The sequence below is a fragment of the Canis aureus genome, chromosome 3 (genome assembly GCF_053574225.1).
Source record: "Canis aureus isolate CA01 chromosome 3, VMU_Caureus_v.1.0, whole genome shotgun sequence".
Taxonomy (NCBI): Eukaryota; Metazoa; Chordata; class Mammalia; order Carnivora; family Canidae; genus Canis; species Canis aureus.
The window spans coordinates 40,957,694-40,976,513 of NC_135613.1; the positions used below are offsets into that span (position 1 = coordinate 40,957,694).

General features: G+C 37.3%; 1 protein-coding gene across 8 annotated transcripts in view; it reads left to right on the top strand.

The window, feature by feature from the left end:
* PATJ (PATJ crumbs cell polarity complex component) overlaps nt 1-18,820 on the top strand; it is a 354,601-nt gene that overhangs the window by 196,687 nt on the left and 139,094 nt on the right. For all 8 annotated transcript variants that reach the window (XM_077892030.1, XM_077892027.1, XM_077892033.1 and 5 more), the window contains exon 28: nt 10,693-10,889. In XM_077892030.1, coding sequence (XP_077748156.1) covers nt 10,693-10,889 — 197 coding nt within the window. The remainder of the gene's footprint in view (nt 1-10,692; nt 10,890-18,820) is intronic.

The window sequence follows — 18,820 nt, forward strand, 5'->3', positions numbered from 1 at the left end:
TTCACTATTTCTTCCCTTTCGCCCAAATGTTAACATTAGCTTGACTTCTAAGACCATAGATTAGCTTCTGTGTTTTTGAACTCAATAAAAATGGAACTGGAGTATATACACTTTGCCGTGTTGGTTTCTTTCACTCAACAGGTTGCTTCTAATGTCCAAACAGGTTGCAGGTAGTACTAGTTAGTTTTCATTGCTGAATAAAGTTCCATTGTTTGAATATGCCATAGTTTGTCCTTTCTACTGTAAATAGACATGTTGAAGATTATATTTTACAATATCATGCAAAATATATAAAGGGATCAGTGAAGTTTCTAACAGTGAACATTCAAGTAATATTAATATAGTGTCTTGTGTTTAAAATTTGTTCATTGCATATGGATTTGATTGAATTTTGATTCATCTAATGGGACGATTTTAGATTTTCACTATTGAAGCTTTTTTTTCTTACTGTATGATCTCTTCAGAAAATAGCCTTAATAATTCTTGTTCTAATTATTTTTTAAAGATTTTATTGATTTATTTGAGAGACTGGGGAGAAGGGTAAAGGGAAAAGGACAAGCAGACTCCCTGCTGAACAGGGAGCCTGATTCAAGACTCCATCCCAGGACTCTGAGATCATGACCTGAGCTAAAGGCAGACGCTTCACTGTGTGAGCCACCCAGGCACACCTGATTCTTGTTCTAATTGCCCAAATTTTATTACTTTAGATTTATAGCTGATTTTTCTTTCCATCTTCTGTTTAATGTGGATTGAATTTTTTGTGAATGAAAGGAAAGGAATGAAATGATTTGACATCTCTGTTTTTCCTTCTGAGTTCTGTGAGTCATACTCTTTGCTTAATTCTGGTCTTGGCATTCACCTATGATCATGGACTCCAAAGCTCGAGTTTCTGGTTTCAAATCCTGGCTTTACCATTACCTAGTTGTGTAACTGTGTGTTACCTATTTGATCTGGGCCTTAGTTTCCTCATCTGTAAAGTTAGAGATAATACCTATCTCATAGAGTTTTCATAAAGACTGAGTTAATAATGAAGTACTTCGAATAATACCTATTATTATACTTAATTGTAGTTCTCATGTTTGAATGTTTCAATTATTAATTTCTATTTATAGATCCATACAATATCACATTTATATACTGGCTAAATCATCTACAACATGTAAGAGGGAAGTTTATTTATTGTTATGTAAGATATAATTTCTTTACACTGACTTATTTTCAGTATTTGCTCTACTTGGTCTGCACTTTCCCTTGAGATTTGCTTCTTACTACTGAAGTTTATATGCTGTTTTTTATGATTAGGTATGATTTTCTTTCATATGTTTTTACTTCTCAAATCTGCAGGTACTATCCAACTCAGAGAATTAAAAGTTGGTAACTGCATAAAAAAATTAAATTAATGGGATGCCTGGGTGGCCCAGTGGTTGAGCATCTATCTGCCTTTGGCTCAGAGCATGATCCTAGGATCTGGGATCGAATTCTGCATTGGGCTCCCTGTGGGGAGCCTGCTTCTTCCTCTGCCTGTGTCTCTGCCTCTCTGTGTGTGTGTGTCTCTCATGAATAAAAAAATAAATCTTTAAAAAAAATTAGATTAAAAGGTGCTTAGTAGAACCTAATTATTTACAAGTGGTTGCTTATATTTAATGTAAAGAAAATGTATTTAAATATTTTCTCTGTTTTATCCTTTGTAATTTAAAAACAGACCAGATAACTAATGATTCTGAAACTGTATCTGGTGTGTTAAATGTATTAAAATACTGGGCAGGGACTTGAATTAAGTTTCTTTCTTGGGAAAAAGGCCCTGTTACTTAGCAACACCTGGTATCTTGTGATGATAGGAAAACACCCGGAGATCACACTGGAGAAATCTTACTGGCTTTCTTGGACAAGGAAAAGGCATTGTTGCTTTGATACAGAATGATGAGCAGCTTAAGATTCCTTTTTTCAGGGCAGCCCCGGTGGCGCAACAGTTTGGCACTGCCTGCAGCCTGGGGTGTGATCCTGGAGACCCAGGATCGAGTCCCACATCGGGCTCCCTGCATAGAGCCTGCTTCTCCCTCTGTCTGTGTCTCTGCCCCTCTCTCTGTGCCTAGGAATAAATAAATAAAATCTTAAAAAAAAAAAAAGATTCCTTTTTTCAGATAACACTGTCATGGGGCTGGAAAATCCATATATAAAACAAGCATGACTGTTCAGCTGAGTAGAAAAGACTATTCTCTCTAGTTATTCTAGGCTGATGTTCATTCAGGGAAACTTAAGTAAAGCCTGGTGCCAAAGAAGTAGTTTTCTTATAGCCTAATCTGATTTGTATTTAGAAATGGAGGGCATCTAGGTTATTTGAGACATGAACTACACTACCATTTGACTAATACATTGTGAAAGTCAATGAAAATCAGTAAAGGTTAGCTATTTATTACAAATATTTCTAGAAAATACCAGTAATGGGGATAGTAAGATTCTGGATCATCGAACACTTCTAATATTTTGTTGCTGAAAGCTGATACTTACATAATTTATAGGGGTATTTGCTTGCGTATAAGAAACAAAGTAAGGGTTCTATTTTCTTAATTTCAGAGGAGAGCCCCATTGGCTTCAAATAAAATAATACTCTTTCCCCCTCCTCTTTAATTGTATTTTCTGTGAAACTGAAAGATTTAAGAAAACCATTCTCTTTATACATTTTCTTCCCACTTATCCCCTTTCTCAGCTGGGGAAGTTCCCCTTCCTTAGCCACTGGTTACCCTGGAAATGACTCCCAGTTGCCCTCAGAGCAAATACCAGGTGGTGTGGGGTTCCCCTGCGGCAGAGCCACACGCCTGACAGTGCAGAACAGTTGGTGCTGACTCAGCCAGAGAAGCTTGACTACAATTTCTCAGAATCTGAATTAACAAGCTGGCATGCAGTGTCTTGATTTTTCAAAGATGAGGGTGCTGTTCCACTTTCCCCGCAAAGACTTAGTTTTCCATCTTCCCTTTTGAAAATCTAGCTCACCTTTTATTTCAGCTACAGAGTAGGAACAAATAGTCATGGAAATTTCAGGAAACATCTGAGATAGAGAGAGGGAGGCAACCCAGGAGGATGGGAGCTAGACGCAGAAAGGCTGAGACCGAGATCCTAAAGTAACCTATTATATAATCGAAACATTTCTTATTTAATCCTGAAACATGGATCATAGAGCCAGATATTCTGGCTCCATATTCAATATTCAATCAGTCTTGTGAAGGATGTATTTAAAGGCTGACTTAAATTTTGGTATCTGTGAACTTTACAGTTGACTGTCATCACTATAGAAAAAAATTTTGTATTGCGTAGATTAATCTGTTATTTACAGATCTAGCTGCCTGTGAGAATCATCTAAGGACCCTGTTACAAAGAGAACTTTACCCCATTACTAGACTTGACTAAACGTGTCATTGGCTCAGAATCTCAGCTGTGAGAGCCCAATCATGATTCTGTTTTATAGGCTCTAAGGGTGACTTTTAGGTGGCCAGCCTAGTAATTCTGAGGAGTCTAGGCCTGGGAACCATAGCTAGAGCTCTTTTAGGAGAATCTTCTTCTTATTTAAAATTCTACCAGTCTAAGAGATAGTTGTGGTATGATGAAGAAATCACAGCTTGAACTCACCCAACTTGGCCCAAATACTGACCAAATCACCTCACCTGTTAGTCCACTAACGTGCAAATGGAGATGTTTACAAAGATATAGGGACATGACAAACTATCAGATGTTTCTTTCTTATAAGGAGGTGTTATGAAGATCCTAAAGATAGCTTCTTTGACTTAGGGAGAAAGCTGAAGTAATTCTTATTCTTTAAAAACGTTGCTGGAGAGGAATGCCTGGGTGACTCGGTTGAGCATCTGTCATGATCCCGGGGTCCTGGGATGGAGCCCTGCTCAGTGGGGAGTGTGCTTCTCCCTCTCCTTTTCCCTCTCCCCTCCTGCTCATCCTCTCTCTCATGCTCAGTCTCTCTCTATAAATAAAATCTTTTTACAAAATGTTATTGGATAAACTGAACATGATTTGATAGAGAAAGAATTTAACTATGTTAGAAGACTTTAGTTTTTAGCTATAAATAAGCTTCATAACCTTATACAAGATTTTCATTTCTTCTGTCTTCTTTATAAAATGGAGTCTGGGGGTGACGGTGTGATTCTCTATAAGAGAATGTAGCTTTGTACAATTTCTTAGTTTGTTTTCCCTGAATTAAAAGTCTCTGATTCTGAAACATGCCATGCCTGTGGCTTTTGCCATAGCTTGCTTGTACCTGATTGCAATTCTCTGTTATTCCCTAATAGACCCATTTTTGAAAAAAAAATAAAAATTAAAAATAAACCCATTTTTGCTGGTTTAAAATAAAAAGGTTTAAATTTCACACTTTATTACCACACAGTTTTTATTAAAGATTTTGTTTATTTATATGAGAGAGGGAGGGTGGAGAGACCACAAGCGGGGGAGAGGCAAAAACAGACTCCGTGCTGAGCAAGGAGACCGATGCCTGGCTCGATCCCAGGACTCTGGGATCAGGACTTGATCCAAAGACAGATGCTTAACTGTCTTGAATTTTGAAGCCATCTCAATGGAGTATGTAGCATGGGACAAACACTTGACCTGGTGGCGTGATTCCTCTGCACCTGCAGAAGTTGTCCGAGGGGCTCCTCGGAAGGAGTAACTCAGGGAAGAGAATCTGAGGGACAGTGATGCTAGCTAGCCCCTTCCCCTAGTGATTCCCATGGAGGACTGTGTGACTGCTTCTTTCAAGTCATTGTTTGGTGGGGAGGGTCCATTGCTTCCTTTCACAAGTCTCAATTTTCCTCAAGATAGACAAATTTAAAGAAGAAAAGAATAGCTTTGCCACGAACTTAGACTAACTTAAAACCTCAACATAACTAAATCATGGAAACAAAGTCATGGTTTGTTGTTTGGATCCTGCATCCTCCAGCATTTTTAGCTAACATCCATTTTCAAGGTAATAACCCCATTTTACAAATAAGAAATCTGTTCATGGAGGTACAGTAGGTGGTCCAGGAACCAAGGATGTTATGTGCCTCCACTAGGAGGCATTCTGACCTTTTAGCCTCTGCTCTTTCTATTCTGCCCCAAGAATATGTTGATAGAGATTCACCATTTGTAGCAGTTAATTTGAGGCCTTCATAACTGTGATGGCGCCATATTTTATCAAAGAAGAATCACTCTTGTCATTAATTATTGACATGTCTAAGCACTTGACTATATAGTTAACGACCATGAGGGTTAAATTTTTTTCTTCTGAAAATTGAACAAGTCAGACTAGTTTTGACTTGCCTTTTCATATTAATACAACACTGAACCTTTTCTCAGCATCTTTGTTTTTTTCAGTCACCAGGGACAGGGAATTGCATTAGGTATAATCCTTCATATCATATTATAGTCACTGGTCTGCTGGGGGTCCCTTACTGGTTTTCTTCACTCCCTTGTATTCCTATTTTTTTCCACCACCACCCCCATAATTAGCCATTCTAATGTGTTAAACATTTGCAACTTTGTATATGGACTTCCAAAACATGTGTTATGTTTTTTTATGTTTTAGATATTCCCAAGAGTGGTAATCTTAGTTTGCATAAATGGTATTGGCCCATGTTTCCCTCCCTTTGCATTCAGCGCTGTTTGAAATCTCTGTTACTACTTCCAGTTAATTGCTTCTACCTGCTGATGGTACACTGCGATGTCCAACAGTTCATCTATCTTCTTTCCCAGTGACAGATACCCATGTTACCTCCAACTCCTCTGCTATCGTAAATAACATTCCTTTAAGACCTGTGTAAGAATTTGTTAAGATATTCCCAAGAGTGGAATGCTGGTTTGTCGAATATGTGCGTGCTTAATTTGATTAAGTGTAGTGTCAGACTGCTCTCCAGAAGACTGTGCCATTCACTCCCAGCTGCAATGCATGAAGATTCCTATAGTATCTTCCTCGTATCTCCATAAGGCTTAATGATGCAGCTTTCAGATATTTGCCAGTCTACTAGTGAAAACTGGTATCTCACTATAATTTGCATTTCCATAATTACTAATGAAGTTGAGCATCTCTTCACATGTCTGTTGAGTTTTGTATCTTTTGGCCAGATTTTTATTGAGGTTGCTAATCTTTTTCTGCTTCTCTTTATTTTAATTGCCCTGTTGGTTTTAAATATGCAAATTTTTTTCCTGTTATATTTTCTATTTGTCACTTTAAGTCCAGAAATGACTTTCTATTCTAGTTTGCCAACAGTTTGGATTTTAAAAAAAATTTTAAGTAGATATTGTACCTTCTCAAATGTTTTTCTCTATTAACATAATTTTTCAACTTTTCTGCTTTATCAATGTGAAAATTTCCTTGAAAAAATTACTGATATTTAGCTATCCTTACATTCCTGGAATACATCCTTACTCATAATGTATTCTTAGATTGAATCATATAAAATTGCTACTTCTTTTTTTTTTTAAAGATTTATTTATTTATTCATGAGAGACACAGAGAGAGGCAGAGGCATAGAGGGAGAAACAGGCTCCCCACAGGGAGCCTGATACAGGGCTCCATCCCAGATGCTAAGATCATCAAGGTGGATGCTCAGCCACTGAGCATTTTAGCATCCCTAAAATTGCAATTTTTTAAGTCAGGAAATAGTCAAATACTGGCCATATCATAGAGGTCAAATTAAATATTTTCAATATACTCTCAATTAAATTATTTAAAAAAATATTTTTTATCTATGACCCTAAGTTAAGTCAGGCTATAATTTTCTTGATTTGTCTCTATTTTTGGAAGGAAAATCAGGATTATACCAGCCTCAAAATATGAAGAGGATAACTCCCTCCTCTCACCCGCCCATGTTCTGGAACAAGTTACATTGATTAAATTCATTAAAACTTGGCATCTGGGCAGCCCCGGGTGGCTCAGTGGTTTAGCGCCACCTTCGGCCCAGGGCGTGATCCTGGGGACCTGGGATCAAGTTCCTTGTTGGGCTCCCTGCATGGAGCCTGCTTCTCCCTCTGCCTATGTCTCTGCCTCTCTCTCTCTCTCTCTCTCTCTCTCTCTGTGTCTCTCTTGAATAAATAAAATCTTAAAAAACAAACAAAAAACTTGACATCTGATAGAATTCAAATATAAACAGTCTAGAACTGGGGGGGTGGGGGCGGCTTTTTTTTTAAAGTAAATATCCTTGGCTACCATTTCAATTTCTTTAATAATTACTGGTGTATTGCAGTTTTACATTTATTTTTGAGAATGGTATTTTAAATTTTGAGAAATTTGGCATTTTAAATTTTCAGAAATGTATCTGTCTTCTAGATTTTAAAGTGTGCCAGCGTTTCATAGCAATACATTATTCATAATAATCTTATTTTATAAATCTCTGTGTAGTTATTTCCCCTTTCTAGTTCAAGAATTTATTTCTATCATCCGTTTTTTTTCCCTGATCAGTTATTGCAGTGTCTGTCTTGTTATTGTTTTCAAAGAACTCGGTTTTAATTTCATTGATCCTTATTGTAATGCTTTTGTTCTGTGGATTTTTGGCTCTGATTGGTGGTAATGATTCTATTTTTATTAGCCTATGACCTTGCTTTACCATTTTCTCTGCATTTGCTAAGTAGCTCTTTCGCTAACCTCTTGGGTATAACGCTTATTATTATTGTTTCACTTTTCTTGTTTTCTGAAAAAGTGATTCAAAATTATAAATTACTTTCTAGGTTCTGCTTAACTGAACCCCTCAAGTTTGACATCTAGAAGTATCATTTGTATTTGATTGTTAGTGCTGTATTTTTTAATTTCCTTTTTTCCCTTTTAAATCTTGGGCTTCTCACAACATTAATGTATTTCTAAACACCACAGAGCTTTAAAGTTATATTTGTTGTTAATTTATAGTTTTGTTGCACTGTGTCCAAAGAGACAGCCTGTATGATATCCGTTCTGTAAGTGTTATCAAAGTTTCTTTTATGGCCCAACACACAGTCTGCTTCAGTAATTGTTGTGCGTATGCCTCCCTCGCTATATTTTCTGTCAGATGCAGAGTTCTCTTATGTCTGTTGCTTTGAGCTTATAGTGTTGTTAAAGTCTTCAGTATCTTTTTTAAACAATCTCTTTCTGTTATTTTTCTGAGGAGGATGTGTTAAAATTCTTGTTCTATTTTTTTTTTTTTTTTTTTTTTTTTTTAGCGTACTGGCATCTCTTAACTGTCTTACCCTGTAACTCCAACAAACAAAGCAATGAGGGCATGAAATGGTCTGTTTGAATCTGGGAGAAGAGGTTTTAACATGGAGTATCCTCTCAAGGTCCATCCCTGGGGGACCCCAAAGGACTTCCACAGGATCCCCAGTTGGAATTTCTGTAAACCTTGTACTGTGATTCCTTATCACCCACCCGCTAACCCAAAGAATTTTCAATTTACAGCCAAGTGGACTCTCACATTCTTCTCCTTGCTCTACCTGCATATTTTTCTCCACTTGCTATTCCATCTACAGGATTCTTCTCATAACTAGATTCTGTACCTTGTTTAAAACCTTTCTCAAATTCTGCTTCTTCCATGAAATCTCTTCTAGAAATATCAGTTCTTTTTTTAAAAGATTTTATTTCTTTATTTATGAGAGGCAGAGAATAGGCCGAGGGAGAAGCAGGCTCCCTACTAGGAGCCTGATGTGGGACTCGATCCCAAGACCCCGGGATCTCAATCTGAGCCAAAGGCAGATGCTCAACCACTGAGCCACTCAGGCCCCTAGAAATATCAGTTCTTAAAACTCTAAAAGCAGTCACTGCTCATACAATTTGTTTAGTATTTATTCATTGACCTTATTCCCTAATAAATTAATATTCCATGACCAGCACTTGTGGTGATCAAAACTTCTATTTAAATAATTGTAGTTGTTTGGTATTTATTGCATTTGTTTGCTTCCCTTATATTGCGATGTCAGTATCTTGAGGGTAATGTGTGTCTTACAGGTCTCCATTCATTAAAATACCCACATAGTATCTTGTTTTTGATAGTTGACCAACAAAAATACTTTAAGCTTATTTACTTCAATGTTAATATGACTGTATTTTTTCCTATATAGAGTGCAGTTATGTCACAAGACCTGTATTTTACTATATTTTGCTAAATGTATTGTTTATTATTAATAATAAGCTTTATCCATGAAAGTTAAATTCTTTTCATAATAATTATAAAGCAAACATGTATTCTCATTCTAAAATATGCACCCATTTATTTATATGGTTAATTCTTTTAAAGTATTTTTATGAGTTTAAATTTATCTGCTCTCAAGGCAGTGTTTGTTAGGTGTGGTAAAGTGATACAATGGCTAGGCTGTTTTCCTCCCCATCCCCTTTAACACTAATTATTTGAGTTCAGCTTTGAATTTGCAAGTTTCCCTGTAAGGACAGTGAGCCTAAGTCAAGCATTAGACTGAGCATAGAGTTCCAGGATAGATGCGATCTGCCAACAGGTTATTAAGCTGATGAGATGATTGCATCATACCACAGTTGAAGATGTCAGCCTTTGAGCCCCAGCAAAATACCTGGCCTGAGCTGGTGTTTTGTGGGGTGTAAGACATGTTTAAACCAGTATCATTCCCAACACTGATCTTCCAACGTGATTTTGTTGCACATAATCAACACAAGTGAAGTATAACCAGCCAAATCCTAAAACGGGGTGTTTAGACCAAAGAGTAGGGGGTAGCAAGGAGAGAGAAAAAATTGAATAAAAAATTTATAGAATACCTATAAACCATGAGCTAGTTGTAAGTTCTTTAATGTGTATTTTATTTCATTTTCCTAAGATTCATGAAGTGGTTATTACCATGCCCATTTTACACAGGAAGAAATAGAATTCCATAGAACAAAATAATGTATTAATTATTGGACATTGAGTAAATGGTTGATTTGTGTATTGAATTCAGATTGAACAGCTAAACCAACATCCTTAATTCTCCTTGTTTTACCCACTTAATATAAGATATTATTTTAGGGATGCCTGGGTGGCTCAGTGGTTGAGCATCTGCCTTTGGCTCAGGGCATGACCCTGGGGTTCCGGGATCAAGTCCCACATTGGACTCCCTGCATGGAGCCTGCTTCTCCCTCTGCCTGTGTCTCTGCTTCTCTCTCTCTCTCTCTCTCTCTCTCTGTCTCTCATGAATAAATAAATAAAATCTTTAAAAAATATAAAATAAAATATTTTATACCGTTTGCATAGTTTAAAGAAACATAATTATTTAGAATTAATTGTTGATTTTTTTCTTACTGGACTGCAAGTCCACAAGAATAGGAACCATGTCTATTTTGCTTAGCATGATATATCCAGGACCAAACCCTCTCTTCACATAGCTGATGTTTAGTGTATATACTTTGTTTCTCACCCACCTCCTCTGTTTTTGGAGGGGAATAGGGAAGCCAAGGTTTCTACCACATTCCTGTTGACTATCTTAGGTAAGAAAATAATGGACAGAAAGTCTAGGCCAATGTGAACCTGAACAATCAGAGAAGGTTTTATTGGTGAACTAAAGTTTTTAAATGGAGATGGAATAATTAACTGTAATTTATACAGAAGGTTATGAATGACTTCAGCTGCTTCATTCTCAAGAAAAGACCATCATGGTAAGAAGATGAGGACATGCTAACTCCTTTGTAATATACATTTAAGTGTTCTATTTACATTTTTTATCCCCCCCCCCTTTTTTTCTCAATAGAAAAAATCAGGCAAAGATATGCAGACCTTCCTGGAGAATTGCACATTATTGAGCTTGAAAAGGATAAGAATGGACTTGGACTCAGCCTTGCTGGTAATAAAGACAGATCACGCATGAGCATATTTGTGGTGGGAATTAACCCAGAAGGACCTGCTGCCACGGATGGACGAATGCGTATTGGAGATGAACTGTTGGAGGTGAGGGACATAGATTTTTAATTTCATTTTCGGTAAGGTGAAGAAGTAAAGGGGATGGTCCACTGGAAAATGAGGTGACAGGGAAAAGTGTTACAAATTATATTTTTTTCAGCCACTCAAAATCATTTTCCAGAGGAAGAACAGACATCATATTGTTGCTTGCAAATGTTATTTGCTGCTTGAGTAAAAACTAATCTTGCATAATAATTTAGGGAACCTTAAGTTAAAATCTCATAAATGCCTATTAAAGGAATGGGATTTGTTTTTAATGTAAATTCCAAAATGTTCAAAACTAAATTGTGTATTAATCTGTTATTATTATTTATCAAAATTCTCTTTAGCTTTAGAATAAACCATAAGTATGGCATTTGTTTTTGTTGTTGTCATTTAGTTTTTTGGGAAGGTGTTAGAACCCAGCAAATCCTGTGAGCTGGTTGTCAGGGCTTGGGTATTATCTGTAAAGTCAGTGATGTGGATTAAGACCACACAGAGTCCTTATTTAGGAATAAGATAGAGGTAAGAGAGCTGAGGAGATGGCTGGTCTTTTGCTAATTACTCTCTAGATGATTTCATCAGTAGTCTTATTTATTCTCATTTTCCTCAACTTAAAGTCAAGGTTTCTGTTCCAAGTTATTCTTGCTTTGATGTTCATTTGCTCTTTCAGTCCATCATTCATTCATCTAACTTTGTTAGAGCATCTCCTAGTAGTGGACACAGAAAGAAAGATGAATACATCTGGTCCCTTCCTTCAGAGAGCTCACAGTCTAGAGGAAGGACACAGACATGAGAAGATTGTTGCACTGCAAAATGAAAAATAAAATAACCAGAAGAACAGCAGCAGCAGCTAATATATTTATATATACATCCATACACACACACATACATATATATACACTCAGTGTCAGATACAGCAGCCTTTTTACTGGTGGGGTCACAAAGTAAATGATGGTTCTGGGATTCGGTATCAGGCAGTTTGACTTCTTAGCTTTTGTTAACCAGTGCACTCTGCAGCCTGCTGGATAAAATGCTCCAGCACTTGGGTATTTAGAAGACCTGAAATCACAGAGGCACTGGGAATCAGACTGCTCACTTAGAATGAGATTTTCTGATTTTGCATTTTATAATTTCCTCGTCAGACTTTGACTCAGAATAGCATTCGCAGTCACCCATAATCTCTGATTTGCTTAATAACAAATATAGCCAAAACTGGTCAGACATGCCTGTTAGCATCCTACTTGTCTCCCAGGCCCCAGTAGTTTCTCCACATCTTAAAGCCGTTTCCACAAAGAAGTTAACCTGGAATTATTTTCCTGTTCTTTTGTAAAATGGCATCATGAAAGGGACCCATGCTGGGTAGTAGCTGTCACCAGTGTAATCATTAAATAAGGAAAAATCAAAAGACAGCAGTATGTATTAACCAACCAATATAATTCATCACTTCAAGTTTATTTCCTTTGGCTGATGCTTGAAGACTTCCTCAGTGATAGAGACTAAAGTGATGGTGGTAGTAATTAAGGTGAACATAAAAACGGATTTCCTGAGTTATTATTGGCACTTGACCTAGGGGCTCCCACATTTGTATTCAGTATTCTTAAGAGACCTATCTGGTAAGTACTCGTACTATCCCCATTTTATGGATAAGAAAACTGCACAAATAACTTGTTTAATTTTACAGAACTAAGTCACAAAGTTTTGGTAAGAACCCAGGCTTGCCAGACTCCAGGATTCATGCTCTACCCACTGAAGCAGACTGTGTTCCCCATGGTATTTCAACCAAACCCCATTTGTTTAGATCCATGAGAATGCTGATTTATGATGCTCTAGTCTTTAGGGAATCATGTATAAGAAGTAACTGTGTTGTGTTACATGTACCTAGACATGGATTTCCTGTCCTGTGTGGTATATGAAAATGTTCCAAAGGCTGTAATTTAGAACATGAAGATTCTAGTTTTCTTCTATTTTATTAAGACTCTAGATGGAATAATGGCCCATGGGATCTAGACCAACAGGAGCACTGGTGTTTTATTTCTCTGTCTGACATTGTATTAGATAGGAGTAACAAATGAGGAATGGCTACAGAGTAATGAGAATGTGTTACAGTCCACATACAAAAGTCCACACTGTGACCAGGACAGCAAGACTGAGCTTGGAAGACCTGCTTTAACTTATCCCAGTTCTTTCAGTTCTTAGTTGCGTTTCAGAAGGAGCTTAATAAACACAGTGCAGTGCACATAGTTGACTGGTAATTAGCCACATTTCCTCCTTAGAAAATTCAGGTCTCCCGTTTTTGAGGCAAGATGCTGGAAGAACTCTCTTGTCTGAAAAAGGATATTAACATCTTGCCATGTTGGAACCCCACCTATTTTTTTTTTTTTCTGACTTTCTGAGTTTGGCTCTTTTGTCGCTATTCAACAACTTTATCTTCTTGTGGAGATGGAAAGGACGAGAAGATTAAACATGGCAATAAGTTGATCCTCCTCCACTCCCCATTGATTTTCTTGTCTAAAGAAAATATGTTGGAACATACATTCTAGCATCCCATATCTTTGGCTAGTTACTTATCTTCTCTGACCCTCGGCTGCCTCCTTTATCAAATGAAAATTACTTATTCAGCAAGTATCTTGCTATGCATCTGTCATGTAGGAAGCAGTGTGTGAACAAGACACTGATTTTACACTGGTGAACAAAATCCATGGTACCTGTTCTCATAGAGCTTACAGCCTAGTGATTATATAGTATTAACTTTAGAGGGTGTTCAGAGAACTAATGAGAGAAGATAGTTAGATTTTGCCACAGTATCCAGCACAAAGTAATGCATTTAGCTGATACTATTTGTAAAATAATATTTGTATGTGCATTTGGGTTTTTTTTAGTTTATTTATATTAATACATTTGTCTCTGAAAGTATGTCCCAAAGGGAAACCATCATCTTCCTCAATAGCTCCATGTAGCATCTTAAAAACTGGGAGAATGGAAAAATGCACAGACTGCATTCTTAAGCAGTTATAACCCACCCATCTTCTCATGTGACTTTTGGCTCTAGGTCAGTGATGACAGGAAAAAATTTGTGTGGGAAACATTTCCCTGGTTTCTTTTTATAGCTGAGAAAAAATTTTAATCATTTTTCTATGATACGTGAGGAATTTGTATATCACATGATATCAAATCCAATGTCCTTTGGAACTGAGAATAGGAAATTGATTTAATGATGAGTACCAGGAAAGCTACAAGCCAGTGTTAAAATAGCTGTTTTTTGGATATTGCAGTGCCTTAGATCGTAGAAGGACTGCATTGTGTGGGAGGCATTTATAGTGGGTTTTTAGATTATTCTTACTAGATTTCTGGGCTAGAGCAAATCTTGTCTATTTGCTTACCACCCACACTCCATTTATTTTTGTGACTTCTCTATGAGGTAAAGTTATCTGTGTTTCTTGATTGTTTTTACAACTCCACCATTTATTCCTGTTATTTCTCAGGACTACATTGTTGCCTATTGTTATGTTCTTCTTTTGCCCTGAGCCTCCTTTTATTTATAGTCGATCTGACTTATTTTAGGACCTAAGGTGAGGCTAATTTATAGGAAGTAGAGAATAGATTGGTGGGACACACATTTGTGGCTTCTTTGAAGTCAGAAGCTCAGCTTCTTTACTAGAGCCTGTGTGTGACTCCTTTTCCGCAGGCCATTCGCCAGCAGTTCTGTTGCCGTGGGACTGCATTGTTACAGCGTAAGAACAGCCCAGTGAGTTCTGTCAATCGATGGCCCAGTTCATGTATAAAAGAAATCTTAAATTAAGCCCCCAGAAGACAGTGTGATTAAATCTCAGCTTCTTTACCCTTCACTGCAATGCTGGTGTGGGGGTTCTGAATTAATTTCAAAAGGCATTAGCATATAATTACCATGTAGACTGGAATGAGACTTGCACCAGAGTATTGGCTTTCCCTGAGCAATTAGTCCCAGAAAATACACAGGCCTGAGCATGGTGCTATCATATGAATATAGGATTTATTTATAATCTTCCCTACAGTGCAAGTGTGGGAAGAGAGAGTGGATAATGTTGCGTGGGGAATTGGAGTGATTTGTCGGGTTACAAAAGTAGCCAGAAGAAGCCACGTGGGTGGCACGAGACATCCACAATTGATTGGGCTGGCATATAGAGCTGTGTCTCATCTGGCTCCCACGCCCTTCAAGAGAGAGGCTGTACGTTCCCTTTGAAACATTTACCTGCAGAATAACCCAAAGCTAAATGTTATTTTCCAAGTGTGTAATATGTTTACTTACACTACAAATAAAAAGCACGAATATTTCCCATACTTGCTAGGGATGAAGACGTAGAACCACACTTAAACTCAGATATTATTGTCTTGCTATGTTTATTTTACAAGAGAAAAAACAAACAAACAAACCATAAAACCTAAATGGCCCAGATACACGTAGCTGCATCAGGACAAAACTCCTACCTCACGGCTCTTAACGCCACTCCAGTCTCAGCGCCTATTCTTCACTCTCTGCTTGTTGCCAGTGAATTGTTTTTAAAATCTTTTGGAAGACTTAAATGTGATTTAGAAGTACAGTAGAATAGTAAAGAAATTGCTCTCTTTTGTGCATCCATAGATAAGATTCTAATTTTCAGTCAGAAGCTTCTGTTATCTTAGATCGGCTCTTCTAGATTATTACCATGCATGGACATAATTTTATAAAGTGTGCTTCTTAATGCAATAATTACGCCCTAAGAGACCTCATGTAATAAAATGTCCTGTTTTAGAAACACTAGTTTGAGGAGCAGAAAGAAGACTAAAGAATTGGCAAAATTGCAATAAAATGACTTTCCCTAGTTTTATTAAGAGATAGGTTTATAATAGCTAAAAGTGCAAAACTAAATTGATTGACTCAATTTTTTTTATTGTGGCAATGGTTTCATAAGTGTCATACTTTACATTTTAAACAGTAATGTATTATACATCTGTTAGGTCTCAATGCGCTTGTTAAAAATTGGTTGACGGAGCCAGATAAAAATAAATACTGTTAGCAGATCCTGAGTATGACCTTCCATATGCAAAGCTAAACTGACCCCATTTGGGGACTCTTAAAATAGTCTACAGTCTAATTCACAACTCTGGAAGTCAACAGAAGAATGTGGTGCTCTCTGAGGGGTCAGTCTCACATAAAAACAGTCCTGAGGCTTCTGCTGTGTGTGTGTAACATATTTCCTTTCCTCAAAGTGCAGCACCCTGGTTATTCTGGCGTATAGCTATCTATGTCTTGTTAAGTCATCTCTCCTACATTGTCTGTCGTATGATATCGAATATGAATTACAAAAAGACGTGCTCATTAAGAAAACATTTGGGGGTAGGGAAGCCGTATTGGGAATTGAGCTCACATTAAATACCATTTTCAAGTTAGTGCTAAAAATTCTTCACATGTGGGCAGCCCAGGTGGCTCAATGGTTTAGTGCTGCCTTCAACCCAGGGTGTGATCCTGGAGACCCGGGATCAAGTCCCGCGTCCGGCTCCCTGCATGGAGCCTGCTTCTCCCTCTGCCTGTGTCTCTGCCTCTCTCTCTCTGTGTCTCTCATGAATAAATAAATAAAATCCTAATAAAATAATTAATTGATTAATTCTTCACATGCATTCTCCTAACTTACAACAAACCTATGAAAGTAGGTGCTCTTTTAATCCCCATCTTACAGATAAGGAGACTGAGGTATGAAGGGGTACAGTCAACATGCAGACATTACCTTTTTTGTTTCTAAAGGCTATCTTCTTAAGTTATTTCATTCTGGATTAATAATGATTCTAAAAAATGGTTGGTGGAGGCACCTGGCTTGCTCAGTCGGTAGAGCCTGCCACTCTTGATCTCAGGGTTGCAAACTGAAGTCCCATGTTGGGCATAGAGCTTATTTAAAAAATAATAAGTGAATTTCTCATCATTTTGTAGTTTTGGTAGATCTAGAATAATGCAGTTAGTCTGGTACTAGTTCAAAATACCTGAGATAGTTTCTCACAATATAATACCTTGTTACTCTTTTTATCTTCTTAAAACTGGATGCCATTTTGAATTCAATAAAGGAAGAATGCAGTCAGTGAAATTACAGCCATCCCTCAAGAATCAAAGAAGAAAAGTAATCCTTTTTCGAGGTTTTTTTCTTGCCCAAATTGAGAACTTCTCTGAACTTCATAACTTAAGAGCTTTCCTCCTCAATACCATTATTAAGTTAAGGTTTTCTTTCCAGGCTGCAGGAAATATTATGTAAACCCTAGCTCATATTGGGTGGCTCATTCTTGTATGTGTTTCCTGAGGTGAAGTCTTGGCATTGGTTTCTGTCTCTGGCTTGTTAGGGGAAGAGTTTTGGATTATTTAGTCACATTTCGCTATCTTTATACTGCTGAGATATTTAGGCTGAAAGTCTGTATTCTTTCTTATCTTTTGGAGGAGTGACAATCATTTAATTTTTATTATTGTAGTCCTCATTATCACTACAAAAGCTTTATATGGAATTTCTGTAGTGAGCCACATTATCTTAAAATCAGTGATAAAGTGCATGAAAGAGAAAGTGCCATGGAAGCAGAAAGTAAAAATGAGGATAATAGAAGAAAGATTACCATGAAAAGAATATGAAAAATAGAGATAGGGATGTATGCTGGGGAAGAAAGTTGCCACTTGGAAAGAATAATTGGTTTTTAGGGACACCTGGGTGGCTCAGTGATTGAGGGTCTTCCTTAGGTTCAGGTTGTGATCCTGCATCTTGGGATCAAGTTCCACATCAGGCTCCCCACGGGGAGCCAGCTTCTCCCTCTGCCTGTGTCTCTGCCTCTCTCTCTCTCTCTCTCTCTCTCTCTCTCTGCGTCTCTCATGAATAAATAAAATCTTTAAAAAAAAAAAAAAGAATAATTGGTTTTTAGCAGTGTATCTCAAGACTCTCCTTTCTGCAGTTTTCCCTCAGCCTTATGTGACATATTAGGATAGTTCTTTAGGCCTCCATTCTCTGCTTTTTCCAGTTTCTTTACTTCTTTCCAGACTTGCTCTTTGTCATTATAGTAACCAAAGAAGTACCTCTTTGAAATGTAATTGAGAAAGATACGCTTCTATTTTTTTTTTTTTTTTTTTTTTTAATTTGAGAGAGAGACCAAACACAAGCAGAGGGAGGGGCAGAAGGAGAGGGAGAAGCAGACTCCCACTGAGCAGGGAGCCCAATGCGAGGCTCAATCCCAGGACCCTAAATCATGACCTGAGCCAAAGTCAGACGTTTGACTGAGCCACCCAGGTGCCCAAGGTATGCTCTTAGATTATTGGGAAGATTTTCTTTATATCAGCCTCAACATATAAGTTATGTCTGTATTTGGCTCCATTTGCACAATGGAAATTTCTTGCAGTCACTATTCAATCTTAAGGCATGAAGTCTGAAAGGAAAGTGTTAATGAGATTCTTATTCTATGTTTGACTTACTAGCAATATCAGACAGCTGCTTAAACTCATCAAAAATATGGTTGTATTATGTGTCTTTTAATTACAGTTTTTAAGAGGAGGCCTAAGATCAATAATCCAAACTGAAAATCAGACGTTCTACCCAAAGAGTAGCCATGAGCTACTCTCATTATTTTAAGTCAGAAGAATTTATGCATTGCACATCAACCCCAACCCTCCCTCCTACCATTTTTTTAAAATATTAGTGAAGTGCAATAAAAATAATTGCTTATAGGTAACACATAATTGTGTTAGGATATGAAGTGTCTGCTATTTCTTCAGAACCACCAAATAGTTTGATTGCTAACACAGTTGCATTGTATACAGTAACACAGTTTCTGTTCACTCTACCAACATCCAAACTTCACATCCTTCTTGTTGCTACTCAGTGTATAGCTTAAAATGTCACTCTGCAACTCTCTACTTGGAGTAGGGTTGGGATTTTTCCCTTAAACGGTTTGTTTAAAAT